The sequence below is a fragment of the Triplophysa rosa genome, linkage group LG21 (genome assembly GCF_024868665.1).
Source record: "Triplophysa rosa linkage group LG21, Trosa_1v2, whole genome shotgun sequence".
Taxonomy (NCBI): domain Eukaryota; kingdom Metazoa; phylum Chordata; class Actinopteri; order Cypriniformes; family Nemacheilidae; genus Triplophysa; species Triplophysa rosa.
The window spans coordinates 4033574-4051669 of record NC_079910.1 but is presented as its reverse complement, the minus strand read 5'-3'; the positions used below and the strand labels follow the sequence as shown (position 1 = coordinate 4051669).

Below are 18096 nucleotides of genomic sequence, written 5' to 3'. Positions count from 1 at the left end.
GGGGACTTTTCCTTAACCAGGTTTTGAGGTCATTCTGTTTACTGTAATGTGCTTTGGAAATCTTTGTTTAGAATGATAATTTGGAGGTGACATTACTGATAAGACTTACATTTGGCCACTTAACGGATACTTTTTCCAAACCAGTTAGGAAAACAATAAAGCAATAATATTGGGTGACCATACGTGCCATTTTTCCAGGACACATCCTGGCCAGGATTTCGGGTGCGTCCCCCGGAGGTCGCATGATTTGATGACCGTATGTGTCTTCGAGGTTCTCACATTTCAGTTAAAAAAACATAAAATAATTTGTTACTGTCATTGTGGTTTCATTCTAACCTTGAAATTTAAAATAAAACCTGAAACCTCGATGACGTAGGAAAAATGTGACCTCCGGAGGATGCACCGACATCCTGGCCAGGACGTGCAGGGAAAAATGGCACGTAAAATTAATCCATTTTAGAGACAATACTTGTTAAGAGAGGAAGAGAAAGATTTTTTTAATGATGTAAACATTTTTTAAATGTAATGCATATTTAAATACTCACAATACAGTGTTTCATAAATAAGATTACATTATTGTTAATATTGTTTATTAATCCGTTCTTTCCCAGTTTGGGCTTGTATCCCAATCCAACCCTGCAAAGTTAGGTCAAGAGCGCCCTCTTCTGGTAGAGAATCAAACACAGTCTTGAAGGCTTTGAGGCTGAAGGCATTTACCATTTAGCTTAAATTACAAGCTGTAACTTCCTGTTTTTGTTGCCCTTTTATGTTTCCCAGGCACATTTTAGCTTATCATGCGTGTAAAATTACAACTCTTTTTAATTCGTCCACAACTGTGAGGTTAATAAGAAACTTTGCCTCTGAATGAATTGCGGGTTGTAAATTACTTGCAACATATGGCACGGTTTTAAGACGTCCTAAAACCAGGCTGTTATTTAAAAACCTGTTTTGGCCACAAGCCCTCTTACAATGCAGATTAAAAGTGTTTACCGCACTACTTTATGGAATAAAAATCTGTCGTGCAATACACACCTTCACCAACTCAATGCGTGTATGTGTTTGCCAAAATCCTGAAGCAGGTTTGACAGCTTCACACACCTGCTTTTTTCTCTGGTGGATACCGCCCCTCTCTCTCATTTTAATGCAAATTAAATCTTCCCCCTCGAGAAATGGTTGTAAAAATAAGTAGTATTTCATGTACATACCTTAGGATCATTTCTAAGACATGGTTATCACACTGGGGGGATGGGGTGGAGATGCGATGCATGCAATCTCAAAGGCCACAGTGACCAACGGCTGAAAGAGCAAAGCGAGATTTTATTAGGTGTTTTATTTTTACATGTTTGCATTTGGCAGATGCTTTCATCCAAAGCGACTGCATTCAATCAGAATTTTTTTAACGGCATGTGTGCACTCTGGGGTCAAACCCATGACCTTTGTGTTGCTAATGCAATGCACAATTGAGCTACCTGTGCAAAGACCCAGTGCGACATTATTCTCAAACACTGCATGCTTCTCTAGTCTCTTTTCTGTACTGCAGAAATAAAGCTAAACAGCACCAGCGTCAACTGGAAGTTACAAAAGTTCACCACCATGTGGGACATGCAGTTGTAATAAGAGACAGATTTAGGAAAGGGCTTGTTGAGGCCACATTGGTTCTGATATACAGCTGCGGTTCTGTTCGCTTCAGACAGGGAGAACTTCACTGGCACTGATTCAGCACACCTCCGTAACCTTCTCTTCCTATCTATCTTACTCTTTAATAATGCTTTGGAATCCATATGAAAGTAGTTGAGAAAGTTTCCTTTGTCCCGAAGCATGCTGTTTAGAGAAATGAAACATCACGTTGGCCCCAGAATGCCCCACCTTCCCAGAGGGAGTTTCCTAACCTTGTTTCCGTGATGCTCGCGAGCACTGGCGTCTTATCTCCAAAGCATGAAAGCCTGCCCTACTTAATTTATTTGACCAATTGAGTTAAGTAGCTTTTTCATTATGAGGTCATTCATTATGATTCATTATCGGATGGGTCGCAGATTAAAAAACCTCAGGACATCTCGCTCATCTCTGTGTTATGAAGTCTACAATATTTTAAGACTGAAGAAAGCAGTGTTGGGGGTTTTGTTTGAGATATCAAAGGACAAAAAAGTGGAAAGGATAACCAAAGGTCATGTTTACTTGAAATGTTGAATTTTGTTAAAAAATTTAGTTTCCCCCTCCCTCACATATACGTTCATACTACCCTCACCCTCACGGATTCCCCATCTGCACCGCAGCGCCCGTTAAAAGACGCTGGCTTCACTTTATTTAAAACCAGCAGTGCTGGGTTGAATATATCAAAAACTGGAAAAGGTGCAAACGAGGTCTAAAATACCTGAAGTGCATTGCATTATCAGCGCAAAGGTCATCCCAAATAACATACAAAAATGTATAGATTGTGTTGTTTTCGATCAAAGTGTCTGCCAAATGCATAAAAATGGATTTCGATTTTCCATTTGGTGTCTCTCCAGTAATACAGAAATTACTCTCTTCATCTCCAATCTTGACATGCTAACACCTGAAGAAAGCATAACATGTTTCCTTGCATTCCTTAACGGATTGTTCCGTTTATGACCTGCAGCAATCATCATATTGATGCGGCTGATTCGAAAAGCATACTATTAAACATCTGTCTAGTATGGAGAATGTAGGGTGCTGTCAAGGTTGTGGATGATTATGTCAGTGTCTATAGGTAAGCATTCCCCAAAATCAGTTTAAATTTGACCCCCTTTATCCCGCCCCACCAACACCCCCGGCGTTCCATTGGGCTTTCATCTGGATATTCCTGCAGCACCTATTGACAGTAGATGACGGCCTTTCATCGGGTATAATTACAGTGGCACAGCTGTAAAAAGGCAAAAAGGTAATTTATATTAATTATAGAGGAATGAGTATAATAGAGTAAAACAGTGCGGTTTGACATGCTGTACAAAACGTGCCGTAAAACTGTCAGAGGCATGTGGACAGGAGGCCTGTAATTGATGCTTAAAGCGGCGTGTGTGTCTGTAGTTGAATGTCTGTGAAGCAGTCTATAAATTATCATCATCTGCAGAGTCTTTGTCATCGTCTAAGTATCACACCTTCGCTCCAGAAACCTCGGACACATCCACACGCAGAATGCTTTAATGCGACTGTATGCGTGCTATGGACTCGAAATCAAATGCCCCGCATGCTTATTCCAATCACAATAGCGGCAGTGTTTCGTATTCATGGCGCATGCAGCTCGGAGCCGAAGCTGAGCAAACAGCGAGGCTGAGATAAAGATTCGTAAATTACAGTCTGCTTTTGGTTCAGACGGGCCAAATTCATCAAGGACCACAGAAAATAGCCCAGAATGGAATACAGGATAGGTGGCACATGAGTCCATACACAACCACGTTGAGATAAGAGCGGAGACTGCGCTCGCGGTCCCCAGGCTCGCGTGGGCCCCCAACGACCTGATGTGTTTTATGGGCCTCAGTCCCTCACGGGGCCTGTTTATGGATTCCTGTCCAATAGAAAATCATTTCACATCTGAGAAAAAAGCAGCCAAAACCAACAGCGCTGCCACAACTTCTGCTGATCCAGCAGTAACTCAACAAGCTATTCTATCCCATGTAATAATAACAACATCATCTTCGCAGTATTTTACCGAGAGCCGCGCCGAAGTTATTTGTCTCTTGAAATCATCAGAAGCTGTCAATTTCGCAGGTTTAAAATCCGTAAACTTTACAGGTGTAGGTGTATGCTTGGGAAATCCTCGAGATAAATCTCTTATATGAACTGCTAAAGAGCATAAAGGCCTTCTTAGCTTCCACATAAGCGTGGCTTTAAAACTCGGACCCCGTTCGCATTTAAGTTATGTGCGATTTCATTGCAATATTTATACAAGAACACATTAAGCGTTTCAAATGTACCATTCAGAAAGGCCTGAGATGTTATTGCTTTGGCCAGACCTCCGCGTAAGAGTATACCTTATTTTCATATCACATGACGGAAAGTTTAAAAGCACATAAATTCAAGCGAAGGCACGCTACATTTATCAGCCAGGCTGTTGGATATGTCCACAACTGTTTAGACGTTTCTATTTTAGATTTGCCTGCGCTATTTGTCACCGAATCTGGCCGAGGCCCCCTGTTGAAAACGAGGCTGTCGATCTCAACCAAAGATGTTTGCTGAGTATGAAACGCGGTAAGCAGCAGCCTGTTGACATTTTAAAAGAGGGGGCCCTTCTTTCCTGCGCCGTGATTTAGGACGAGACTCAAATCCCCTAAGACCCCAAAGTCTGTCCTGCTGCGTTACAGCTGCGCACGCACAACACACAGCCTGAATGCCCGCGAGTCTGAGAACATCTGGTCAGCAGCCCCGCTCGAAGAGCCATGCCGCAGCCCAGAAAAGCCAGAGGTCATTTTTCATACATTTTCGTTTTCATGTCATTTTATAAAGTAGCGCTTGAGGTTTGCGTTCGACAAGCCATTGCGCATTTCAAATGGGCCGAATGTGTATAATGAGTGTCGTGATCTCGGATAATCTTGACAGCGTCGGTGATTAAGCCAGTGATGTAATTGTCGCGCGACGCGCGCCTGTAACTCACTTTTGTTGTAGACACTCAATGTCACGCAGCAATGGAAGCAATTAAGCTTTACGACGTTTTTTCGTTTCGCGTGTTGAGACGCAAGTGTTCGTCTTCTGTGGTCATGTTTGGTCTTGTTTGACTCAAGTTTTCATAGCTTACCGCTTCCGAAACACTTTGATTTTCGGCCATTATGGGTTCACAAATGAATCGTTGGGTAACCGAATCAAGACGAGATCGACTTTTTGCACGGTTTAGCTGTAAGTGCTCAGCTTTTCCCCTCCCTCAACATCTCTCTTTCTCCCTCCCTCACATACACTTTCATACTCCCCTCACCCTCGCGGATTCCCCATCTGCACCACAGCGCCCGTTAAAAGACGCTGGCTTGACAGATTTACCGCCGCCGTCCCACCATTGGCTGCCAACGTGACAGAGTTGATTTAATGCTCGCTTCTGATTGGTCCGGGAGTGACAGGCGAATTTATGGCTGCGCTGTGATTCGACGCTGGCTGTCTTTGATGTGAGTTACCGCTCTGTTGCTTATGGGACACAGAAACGGTGTCAGGTTTCAATCGTAAAATCCTCTCCCCAAGGGAAGGTGCACGGAGTGCTCAACATTCCTGACGTCAGAGAGCAAGAAGGAAAGAGGAGAGAAAGAATTGAGAGTGATGATTTGTAGCTGCGGTCATTTTCACTCACTGCAGTGTCTTCGTGGAATGCGTTGGTATCAAACTCAAAAATAATATCCTTCACGCGCAAAGAAAACAACTTTCGTGCAAACCGCGAATTTGGACCGGCAGGATCATCTCTATTAGAAATGTAAATAGAAATGTCGAGGCCCTGTCAGCGCTGTGTCCCTTTTCTGGTGTGTTGATGTTTACGATGAATCTGTGGCCTGCCAATAATAACCACGTATGGTTGAATTCCTGTGTTCTGCTAAACAATTGTGCATTTAAAATGCTATTTTCCTCAATTTGCTAAGAACCAAAACCATTCTATGTACTTGATTTTTTGCAACAAAAAAAATAGACATTTGCTTTTGCAAAACTCACTATGACTTGCTTATGTTTATGTTGTGGGTGGACTTTTACTGGCCTGAGTCAGAAGTGCCTCTACGGTATATGTCGATAATCTATGTCTATGAGTCTTTAAAATATTTTACCTATTTGATCATCCACCAGATGAAAAGCATGAGTGTTTAAAAACACGAAGAGCCATGATTTGAGGCATCAATCTACAGCACAAATGTTACCAGATGAGTTATGCACCAAAGTATATCATTGGTTTTGAAAAAAGCAATAGTGATTGACTGTCTGTGCAAACAATATTATTTATGCAATTTTTGCAACAATATACTATACTGAATAAAATTGTATTAAATTGAATCGTGTTACTGTAGCTTGACAACATTTTTGTGGAGCATATCCCAAGCAACTCCAAGGTCATGGGTTTGATTTCCAGGAAACACACAAACTAATGAAAACCTTGAACTGAATTTTGCTTTGGATACTAAATTACTTCATTTTGCATGGAGAAACCATGCTGAAAGTTCTTATTACAGTCAAAACTGTTGTTTACTTTCAAAACGTTCATATCGTCACTGTCCTTCCGAAACCTTGGATGTCCAAATTAGCAGCTTTTCAGGAAATGGAAAAAAACTGTACTTTTTAAATGTTTAATACTATGTTGTCAAAGCTGACGAACACTTTTTATTGGTTAGATATTTGCAAACCCCAGTGACAAACATAAAGGGTGACTAATAATAATGATTTATGACAAAAAAATCAAAATCACAACATTTGGAGATACGAGGTTTCAGAAGGGCAGCAGCGATATACAACATATGCACGGCAAATTCATTAATGTACTGTTTTCATGGTTTAGCTTGCACTAAGCGTGCAAAATTTACCTTTTTGTTTATACATTAAGAAGTCTTATTAATGCCTCTTGTTGTACTTGAGGTTTAACTGTCTTATAATTTCATATAATAGCGTGCATATATTTCTTCAGAAATAATTGTTAAAACCCACGAGAAAGGATCGGGTGACAGTTTCTAAAGATAAATGGCATCATGCAATTAGTTCATTGTCACATAAATCTTCACTCCATCTCTTCATCGGCGCGCGTGTGTGTATTTGCGAGTGGGTGTGTACGCACTGTACGCTCTCAACCTCGCTGGCCCTCTGATCTTCTTGCCCGAGACCCCATATTCCTTTGAAAGATGAGAACGTATCCCAGTGTCAGAAAATTTCCCTGAAACTATCAAAAGCAGGTTTCCGCCGTTATCTCCGCCATTTATTTTCCCGTATACATTCATGCCTTACAGATATTCAGTAAATCTCGTGTCTGTACGGCTTTGGTCTTATGAAATTATAAGCATGTCTGGTCATATCAGAAGCGCTTCTTAACCACAGTCCCCGTCCCGCTACCCCTGAGATTAGTAAGTCTGTACATGACTCATATCTCTTTAAAGTACTTTGAACTGTCTTATATAAATCAGTGTATCGTAAAGCTGATCAATAGCAGCTGACTGCCAAAGTCACTTTGGCCTACTGTCTATTCGTACTCTCATCTCCCTAAATGCTCTCTTCTCATCCATCTATAGCCTTTATATCTACATCCGCCGTGCACAGCTGACGCCACGGAGAGCGGAGCCAGCGTGTGCGAGCCCCCCGTAACATCTGTGACCCGTGAAAATTTCTAAGGGTAAATGGCAAGGCCGAAGCCGTCTGTCAGAAGCTCAAGGATTCGTAAGACGTGCACCTCTACCTCACCCCTCGCTTCACCTTGCTCGTTCGTGTGGAAAATTGCAATGGGACGGCATGAGAACACAACGAAGGCTCACGAAGGCCTTCCCAGCCCCGCACGTAATTGCATAACATCTAAAGAGACGCATTAGGAGTTTTTTAACATGCCAGTCGCTGTGTGAACACGCCGGGGTTTGCACCTCTCTGCTGGAGGCATATTGCATACTTGCGATCTTCGCGTTATGTTGCTCTCTGAACAAACAGGTCTCATAAATGTCTCAGTGACCGAAACAGTGACACAAGCTGTTTATGGAAGGTCAGGGAGGTCTAAATGTTTAAACTTTGATTAGTTGAATCAATTTTAATCCAGAAACAATGGAATGATAAACAAATTACAACTGGGACATGAAGTCCCATGCATGCAAAATTATCCTTCAGATCAAGTCAATACTGTGAATGTTTAATAGTCGTAAAGTTTTGGAATCTTAAAATATCGCTTGTGCAGCTCTCAGTGTCATTTTATTGTCAGGTTTATTATTCAATATTGAAGCAAAAAGCTGTTACACCTCATTAAAACGATTAATCTACTGCAAAAGATCATAGCAATACGTTACAGAATCCCCAATATGCACTACTTCACTCTGAGTGAACGAAACCAAATATCCTAGCGGTTAAAGGAACCAAACAGATCTCATCCCCAATTACTGCCATAGCAGGGAAAAATAAATACTATGGGAGTCAATGGGGGATGAGATCTGTTTGGTTACAGACATTCATCCAAATATCTTCCTTTGTGTTTAGCAGAACAAAGAAATGTATACAGTGTTTGAACAATCTGAGGGGTTGTAAATAATACAGCTAATAACACTCAGGTTTGTTGTCTGTGCTCCGTAGTTGTGTCCACATTGAAGTTAGCCTTTCTCATAACCCGCATTGAGGCCCTCTCAATGTTTCTGTGACCCAGACTACATCATCTACATCACCCCTTGACTCAAGGAGGGCCACCATTTAAGAGCCGACCCGGGTGACTCAAGTGGGAGTCAGGCCACGGGCCTCTCTAGGGAGACCTGAAGCAGTGATGTGGGACCCAACGAGCCGCAGATTGATGGGGTGGCACGGGGCCACTGTATGTTAATGTATCTGTCCAGGGGAAATGTGCCTCTGTCTGAGAGTGATTTTAACGCTCTCGGCAGGATGCCGAGGCATTCGTTCTGTCATCAGGAATGTGAATGACTCTCGAGCAAGATAAATCTTGACAATGAGGCGCTGGTCAGCTGAGTCTGTCTCACCACTTTGGGTTTCCCTCATAAAAAGAGTTTTAGGGGTCGACCGAAGGAATTTTCGCAGGAAACAGGGAGTGAAAGAGAAAACGAATTCAATCGCTGTGGCTTTATGCAGGTTTTTTTTTTTATCATTTTCCTATAATATACACTGTCACTGAACAATGATTTTTTACTTGGTGAGTCTAGTATAGCAAATGAGCAATTCATTACACTATGCAATATGTCAACACACAATTCTTTGCTAAAATTATAATCTAAACCTTGACGCAGCAAAAAGCAAATGAGGTCTTCGTGATCTTTTCTTTCATTAAGCCTAGTAAAAGTCAGAGAGTAACATGGTAGCGAGTCATTTATCATCCCAACCCTCTATACTGTGTGAATGTGCCGCTGCATATAAATATGTTTGATTTTCAAATGAATATGCATGAATTATTTGGATAGAAAAGTAGGGCAAAGAATATATGTCATGTTTTTTAAGAGCACATGTCAAAAGAACGAAGAGATTAATCTTCATCAAGTAAGGTCTGTTGTTATACACAACCGGGGAAAAGATTGAGAGACCATTTCAAAACCATTTTCAGTTTTTTTAGGTAAAATTATTTTTGTTTCATTCTGTAAAACTACTTGCAATATTTCTCCAAAATTTCAAATAAAAACGTTGTTTCTATTTGCATTTATTTGCAGAAAATGAAAACTGGAGAAATAACAGAAGAAATTCTCTGTATGTTTTCAGACCTCAAATACTGCAAAGTAAACAAGTTCATGTTCACTTTTAAGCAATACAACAGTAATATTTGTGCATGTAATTTATGAAAGTAAAAAAAATATATGTGATTAACCACAGTTGTCATGTGGCTTGTCATGCTGTCAGTCTTTCATGTTGCTGTTGGATGACTTTATGTCACTCCTGATGTTTGATTTTGGAAATTCAACAGACACTGGACTGAAATGACCACATTGCATCTAGAAATCCTGCTTTAATGAAAATTTGGAATGGCCTCTTTAATTTATGTGGCATTAATTGTAGTATATTGTTTCTAATTTGTCATTTAGCCAACCTTTTTTTTCTCTAAAGTGACTGTGTTAAAAACAGCTGTAGCCCAATGTTGTTTTACATGAAAGCATCAGTCAAATGCATAATTGTAAACAGGGTCGCAAAACTCTAAAAAAAAAAAAATACAGAGACACACATTGCAACAGGCCAAGGTGTCCATCTAGTGAATGTTTACATAGAAAAACAATTACAATGGCCCATTACAGTGCATTTATACAGTGATGAAACCAAATATTTAATACTCAGTCATTGAAAACCCATAATGTTACACAATCACCTTTAGCAGCGTTTGCACCTACACTCATTACCATTAGGTTAACCACCTCTAAAAAGCTACAACACTTTAATATTACATTTCCATCATTGTGAGGCTGTATTAATCCATGGTCCATGTATGCAGCTGCGTCTGGGGAGACTGAAATTTTAATGAAGATGGCTGCCTGGCGGATGGGCACGGCACACCTCTTGGTTAAATATCACCGCTAATTAACACGTAAAGGTACAGCGCTAACAGAATGACGGATGGCTGCAGCAATGCAAGAAAGCCTTGATGAAGCTATGAATTAAACATTACATAGTGCTGTACACGCAGATCGAGAATGAGGCCCTATAGAAGGGTTTTAGAGAGACTCGGATGTGAAACAAAGACGTTTGGATTTTCCTCTACGCTGGTATACACAAAGCGCATATTCACAAAATTTGTATGCTACGAAGTCGTTACAGGGCCTTTGACAATGAGGGTTTTTCCTATAACTGTTTGTGAATCACAAATTTTGTTGAACGATTGTAGTACGATCATATTGAAGACTCTCTTCTGGTCCTGGGTTATAGGAGAGAGTGTGTTAAGTGCACTCAGCCCATGGGTGCTGTAAATCAGAGTCTGGAGAGGAGAGGCTGTGGCATGTCTGCAGGAACACAAAGGCATAGTCTTTGTCTAACTCTGTCTCCTTTAGCTGGTAATGCGGTTTGAGCTGCATTTCCCTTGCACTACTGTTGGAAATATCAGATCTCAGCGGTATTAAACTCTCCTTTCCAATACAAGTCCTTTCCTAGTCATATTTCTATACTACAATGACTGCTGAATTATAGCTACTACTATTGTGGGTCGTTCTTTAAAGCGCTGACAAATATACAGCAGTAACCCAAAGTAAACGGTGGAAAATGTCTGTGTTCAAGAGGAACATGAGATGAGCGAAAAATAGGACATATCTAAACAATCCTTGTTAGTTTAGATTAAACTCTCTTTTACAAAAAACACCATGTCCTTCCCGTACACGCTTTTGTTTTACATTGACTGGTTAAATAGTTGTTTTCTATTGTTTTGTTATTTTGCTGAAAGGGATACTTCACCCAAAAATGAAAATTCTGTCATCATTTACTCACCTTCAAGTTGTTCCAAATCTGTATACATTTCTTTGTTCTGATGAACACAGAGAAAGATATTTGGAAGAATGCTTATAACCAAACAGATTTTGCCCCCACTGACTCCCATAGTAGGAAAAAATACAATGGTAGTCAAACGTGTTCCAGAACTGTTTGCTGTCTTACATTCTTCAAAATGTTTTCTTTTGTGTTCAACAGAACAAAAAAAAAAGAAAGTAATTTTTCCTACTATGGGAGTCAATGGGGGGGCTAGATCTTTTTGGTTATAAGCATTCTTCCAATTATCTTTCTGTGTTCGTCAGAACAAAGAAATTTATACAGATTTGAAACAACTCGAAGGTGAGTAAACGATGACAGAATTTTATTGTTGGGTGAAGTATCCCTTAAACATCAAATAATATCTTAATTATAAATTATATTTGAAAATAAAATGACATGTGGTCAAAATATGTTTATGTGCTCTCTAATGGATCTCACAGAAATGGCTGTGTTATATAAACAGTATATATTCTAAAGCAGGTTATGCATTCTGGAAACTTATATAAAGAGTAAAAATAATCTTTGGCAAATAATTTTTTAAAGATAATGAATACTGTTGAAAGCTGGTTGCTTACGCCACCTGCTGGTAGGCATGTGTTTCCTTCAAAAATCAGTTCACATTTAATGCATTTGGCAGATGATTTCATCTAAAGTGACTCACAGCATATGCAAGATAAACTCTATATATTTTTTAGTATGCATGTTCCTTGGGAGCCGATCCCCTGATCTGGCTTTGTTGATGTCATGCTCCACCAGTTGAGTTAAATTGGAAATCAAAAAGGACATAACAAATTTCTGTGCTAAATTTACAGCATGCATGGAGAAAAATAGAAGCCTTGTTTTTAGAAAAGAAAATTTATTGTCTACATGGTGCCTTATCAGGATAAGATTAAAGTTTAGTTGTTTATGAATGGTAAAAAATAGCAAACAGGGATGTTTTTCTTACAAAAAAATGTTTTCATTGGTTTAAACAATTACAAGTAATATTTTACAGTATGCACTAAACGAAAGGGACATGCATTCAAATTTAGGTAAAAAAAAAAGGAAGCCACTACATTAAACAGTGGCACCACTCTAGTCCAACTACAATTTCTACTTAAATAATTAAAAATGCTGAAAAAATATATTAACTCAAGCTCAGCCGTGAAAAATTGTGTTCAAGGGCAAAATGAAACATGAGACCTCTGTGAAAAGTTTTGATATAATCATGTCTCTCTACGAACTGTACAACCTGTTAAAAGGTTTTAATGTGATTCTTGGCTTGGCTTCGTCAATCCAGTGGCTTAAGTGAAACTGAGATGCCAACACAATTGCCACATGAGTCACATCATACTGCAAACTTCACATCACACCGTGTTGAAATGTCTAATTGATTCTCTAATACTCAATAAAAAGTCAGTGTTCATATTAACCGAAAGGCTAACATTAAAAGTTTGACAAATGTGCAGGCTTGACACCATAATGAAAAAACGAGCTCTCCCGTGGATACGCTAAGAAGTACGATCCAGATGTTTCTCCTAAAACCATTAGGCCGGGGTAAAACTGTCAATGTTCACAAGCTTTTATCACAGTATTTAATGAGAATACTCTCTTGAAAACAGAAAAAAATGATTCATTCATGAACACACCGAGAAAATTTATTCTATCAGGATGCATCTACTGTCTCTACGTCTAACCGCTTGGAGAAAAAAGTATTTGTGCGACAACAGGTTATTTGTTCACAGGTTGGAACGCCGAAATCCCCAAGAACCATCGTTACGAGTTTACCCAAACTACACCCCTCCACAGGAACTACAAAAGGAAGTCATTCTCTAGCCAGAGGCCATTATTGCCTGGACTGGATGAAGAACTAACCCACCTGCTGATGACAGTACCATCTACGGAGATTAAAAGTACAAAATATGTTGTTTCCCAGAGTCTAACAGTATAAAAGATTTCACTGTTGGTGAGTCATTAGAGTTTAAAAGCTCAAGTCAGTTCTGGTGCCAAACTGCATGTTGGCCGCAGCGAGTCCATTTTGTTTGCTGTATGAGCGTTCAAGATGGTCGTCACACCGCCAGCCTGCTGTTGTTTGTCTGCAGTGGGCTCCAGGAAGCCGTGTGCTGGGAGGGGTCCTGAGAATACGGCCGTCCCTCGCAGCACGGCTGGTTCTCCTCTTTTGGGATGCCCACGGCACACAAACGCCGATGTCGTAGTAACCGGTCGGTTCTGGAAAAGTTCTATGACAAAAGGGGTTTAGATGATTATGTTTGGAAGCGGACGTATGGTGAAGTGATTCTTGATTTGACCAGTGGTCACCACGTGGTATTTTACTTGAATATCTGCTGAAATTGCAATGATTTTGATAAAGTTACACGATTTAAGATTAGCTATGCGTCCTCGTGGTAAAGCGGGACCTGTAAGATTAAGTCACACTTAAAAGTTTTAAAAGTGTGTAATTTCATCACTATACGGACTACACAGACAAAATTAAGAGACCATTCCAAATTTCCATTTAATCAGCATTTCTACTGTAGATGTACTGTTGCCATTCCAGTTCAGTTTCTGTATTGAATTTCACCAAAACTGAACCTCAGGAGTGGCATAATGTCATCAAACAGCAATGTGACTGACAGCATGACACATGAAAACACTGAAAAAAATCTTGGTTTTTAAACTTTTTCTAAATACATGTACAAATATTACTGTTGTGTTGCTTAAAAGGGAATAACAACTTGCTTTCTTTGCAGTATTTGAGGTCTGAAAAATACAGAGCATCTTTTCTGTTATTTTGACCTGTTTCTCCACTTTTCATTTTCTGCAAATAAATGCAAATAGAAACAATATTTTTATTTGAAATTCGGGAGAAATAGTCGGAGCCGATAGCCTTGTGGTTAGTGCTCCGACATATGGCGCTGTTGCGCTCCAGGCGACCTGAGTTCGAGTCCCGGCCCTTTCCCGATCCCACCCCCACTTCGTTCCCTGTTCTCTCACTGTTACTGTACAAAATAGTGCCAAAAAAGAAAGAAATTCCGGAGAAATATTGCTAGCAGTTCACAGAATGAAACAAAAATGATCATTTTACCTAACCACATACCCATAAACAGTAATTCAGAAAATGAAAATAGTTTTGAAATGGTCTCTTAATCTTTATCTATCGTCACCAGATGGAATTGAGAAACTTGAATTGTAATAAATAATCATTGTTTTCAAACAGCTTTCCCAAACATCTTCCCCTTGTGTTATTGGATACCAGTCAAGGAAATACACCTCTACGTATATTAGTGTTTGCATAGTAAGATGTGATTAAAAAATGGAATTTAACATTGAAAACATGACACGTGTCATAAAGAGACATGTGACAGTCTGAAAAACATTATCGTTTTAATGCCCTTGTCAGTAAAAGATGTCAGGAGAAAAGTGGATAGTGGTAAGTGTGTGTCTTATCTCACCTGTTGGCAGCGGTCGCACTGATAAGGCTTCTCGCCGCTGTGAACGCGCTTGTGTCTCTCCAGGTGATAACGCTGTATAAACCTCATGTCACACATATCACATCCAAATGGCTTCTCCCCTAAACACAAACACAGACCCCTATTTGTTTTTTAAATCAAAATTTCCATATAGAAAAGCTTTTTATGCATTTAATTAACAGGAAACACAAGATAAGATCGGGACATGTGCTGTACTTGAACCTGCATCGTCCACAAGACGAATGTTAAAAGAAGTAGTTCACCTCAAAATAAGCCCCCTTTGACTTCCTACAGTGGGAATAAAAAAGACTATGGAAAGTCAATGGGGGCTTATTTTAAAGTGAACTACTCCTTTAAAGAGTGTGTGCCTAACCACAAAGCCACATCTCTGAGTGGTAAGAGACATCTTAGAGAGAATAGAAACGTTCATGGCGTACCCGTATGGGTAAGAATGTGTCGTTTCAGATGGTAGCTGCTGCGGAAGGCGCTGTAGCAGTGCTCACAGATAAAGTTCTTTTGCACTTGAGAGCTGAGCGAGTTATCGTCGTTCACATCAGGCATCTCCATCTACTCGTACACAAGATAACAGATCATGCGCATTCAGTCGGGACATTAATATGAGCGGCATTAGTAAATGTCATTAACAGACAAACCCGCAGGATAATAGATTGAACAGACTGAGCGCTTGCCTGGGGTTTTTCTCTCATTTTGGAGGGAGGCCCTGACTTCCTGTTCTTCTTCTTTGGCTGGACGTTTTGGCTGGCCTGCATGTCTTTTTCATCCAAGAGCCGGGACGAGTGAAATTCCCCGTCTTTGCGAATAAGCTGATGAGAAACGGGGAAATGTTGGTTATGGGTTAGAAAGCAAATCGCTTTACAAACTGCAAGGCTAACTGGCATAAACCCTTAGTAATCACCACAGTAATCACAGAAAGTGCTGTAGACTCAATTCCTCTTAAAAAGAAACAAACTCAGACAAGCCAAAAGTGCACCAAGTAAAGAATTCAAACCCCAAACCGTAAAAGTGTGCATTGCATTCAGACCACTACCTGACAAGGTCTCTGTTCACTTCAAACCCAACGTTTTGTAATCCGCTTTCAAATCCCTGAAATGAATCAAGTGTGAACAGTACGCAAGGGATCTGAATGGCTACACATGATTAATGTCTTTTTTTTCTTACCAGTGGTGGGCAGCTGATTCCTGAAGGTAGCACCATGTGGCCATGTTGGTTCTGGGTGTCCTGGTTATGGTTGTGATTGTTGTTGTGATTGTGGCTGTGATTGTTTTCTCTCTGTCCATGGCCCAGATGAGAGCCCATCTTCCTGTGGTTGGGCATGGAACCGGCCTGCATGAGCGCCATGCTGGACAGTACCGCTTCACAGCCCAACAACCCAGCCTGTGTACAAGCACGACAACAAATAAACAAACAGTGTTTATTAAGAGTAAAGCAAAAATGCTTCCCAAAGTCACCTCTTGTGCAGACCACCAATGAGACTTTCAATTTGGGACCTAAACGGCAGGTAAGATTTGTCTAGTTACTTTGCTTTATTGTTTTTGGAACACTACAAATGAATTGCTCATACCAGACAGACATTGATAAAATGACAAGTCTAGGAAATATCAAAAAAGCTTAATCTGCTTGTGCCATCTGCTGTTTCGTTGTCGCATTTGGTGTCGCTAAAGCAAAATGTTGAATGCTCTCACATTTGTAAGACGATTTGGTTAAAAATGTCTGCTAAGTGCATGAAAGTAACTGTAAAGGAGAAAAAAATGCTTTAAAAAACAGCTTTAATCCAATTCCAAAATCGCATTTATGTAAATTCTTTAAACAATTTATGTAAATGCTGTGGTCACAGAGAGAAGTTGGGTGGTGGAAATGATTTATAATCAGTTAAAACACAGGAGAGCTAAATAAAAGTAAAATGGAAACTTAAAAAAATGAATGTAGAGAAAAAGCAAATGAAATAGGGAAAAACAAACACTGACCCATTTCATGTGATCTCGCACTGAGCTGTTGGAAAGATGTGACATCGCAGTGGCGAAAGTGTGTGTGTGTTTTGGGGGACAGAGAACTTCGCTCTGGGCTGGAACAATGTTTAGAGACCGCACAAGCCCCAATCATCAGGGGGCCCAAGCCTAGAAACAGAAGGGGTGGTATATAAAGCCAGGGTAATATCCATCTCTGTCTATCCTGCTCTGCCACATATCCAGCCCACCACTAACAGACTGAGGACAAATCACAGCGTTTATCGGCTGGAATCTGACTTTTTCTTAGCCTTTATTGCCAAACCTCAGTTTATATAGGCTTAATGGAATGTGTTTTTAAGCCATACAGTTTGGCTTGAGTAATTGGTTGGTCACATTTCCAGCCGTCAAGAATGACGTCTGGAAACAAATCCATTCAAAATGGTAACTGAATGGAATGGATTCTCACAGGTTCGGTCACACTAAAAAATTTTGTAAAAACACATTCAAGCATTTATACACTATTCATTCGGATCATGTTAGGGTTTTGGAATTCACTAGAATACAATACATGTATATATATATATATATATATATATATATTACCCACCACCACCCCTCAAGTTTTCTTCCATTAAATGCTTTATCCTGCTTTGCATTAAATTTCTTAAAGAACCTGTCAGTTTAATGCAAATGATCAATTATGGAAAATATACAGACCATGCCGCATAACAATACATTGCAGTACAAAAATGATGTAGTTGATGTACAAAAAAAATAAGTTACATGTAAATAAAAAGACAAAATGAGAGAGTGAATATTTCATATTGTACACATCAATTCATCTACAACACTAAAACTTGGATTTGGCAACCAATCATTCTTCTGGCAGTTTACGTGTATAAACATGTAAATAAAATAGCATCTTATCACACAGCAGACAGAACGCAGGACCAAGCAACAAGATAAAACAAACTTTTACAAGAAATAGATTGAATTTATTTAAAAACACCATTATCATTTAATCAGTCTGTAAATACAGTTGGCTTGCAGCCTGGTGTGCTGATATAAACGGCATGCATATCAAAGCAAGTACTAAAAGCAACACAGTGCATACATTTAGATCTAAGGAGCTGAATTAAATGCATTCAACTCTTATCTAATCTTCAATAACATTACTCATGCAAAGCCCTTTCCCATCCATTCATCCTCTACAGCACAACAGGGCGTGAGTTCACCGTCTATTTAACTTCACATTGCATTTTTAAATGAATATTATGTGTTACGCCGTTATAAATAAAATTAAAACTCCACGTGTATGCATTTGGTTTACCTTCCTCTTCCTCTTTTATAATACTGCAATATTGTCTTGTCGCACTTGCAATTTTTTCAGTTTACAAACACAGGAAACGTTACCGGAAGTGCCCTCTAGGGAGAGCGCCCGTCACGTGACCACCACATTAGGAGCAAAATACGGGCTACTTCCTGTGTAAATTAAGTCCACGTTCCAGAATCCAACGTGTTCAAATGTTATGAGGGAATATTTTTGAAATAAATAAAAGAGAATAAATCAGCTGCTTGCTGGAAAT

At 39.8% G+C, this 18096-nt stretch overlaps 1 protein-coding gene across 4 annotated transcripts; it reads right to left on the bottom strand.

The window, feature by feature from the left end:
• Positions 1-54: 54 nt before the first annotated feature.
• Positions 55-17955, bottom strand: znf740b (zinc finger protein 740b). 4 transcript variants are annotated; one of them, XM_057320068.1, is made up of 7 exons: positions 17841-17951; positions 16529-16678; positions 15723-15938; positions 15233-15367; positions 14981-15110; positions 14526-14644; positions 55-1296 (listed from the first exon to the last, which is right to left on the bottom strand). In XM_057320068.1, exons 2-7 carry the CDS (start codon positions 16571-16573, stop codon positions 1219-1221), a joined length of 723 nt encoding a protein of 240 aa, XP_057176051.1. In that variant the 5' UTR covers positions 16574-16678; positions 17841-17951; the 3' UTR covers positions 55-1218. The 4 variants fall into 4 exon arrangements, with proteins under 4 accessions (XP_057176051.1, XP_057176052.1, XP_057176049.1 ...); XM_057320069.1 differs by lacking the exon at positions 55-1296 and adding an exon at positions 1303-2881; XM_057320066.1 differs by lacking the exon at positions 55-1296 and adding an exon at positions 11487-13313.
• Between the last annotated feature and the right edge of the window lie 141 nt (positions 17956-18096).

Bases quoted from the DNA above. Each gene is read 5' to 3' on its own strand.
- znf740b (XM_057320066.1), bottom strand. From the start codon at position 16,573: ATGTCACATCTTTCCAACAGCTCAGTGCGAGATCACATGAAATGG. The intron at 15,368-15,722 runs GTAAGAAAAAAA...GTTTCTCATCAG, and splicing joins GAATCAGCTGCCCACCACTG to CTTATTCGCAAAGACGGGGA. The intron at 14,645-14,980 runs GTACGCCATGAA...GTTTGTGTTTAG, and splicing joins ACACATTCTTACCCATACGG to GGGAGAAGCCATTTGGATGT.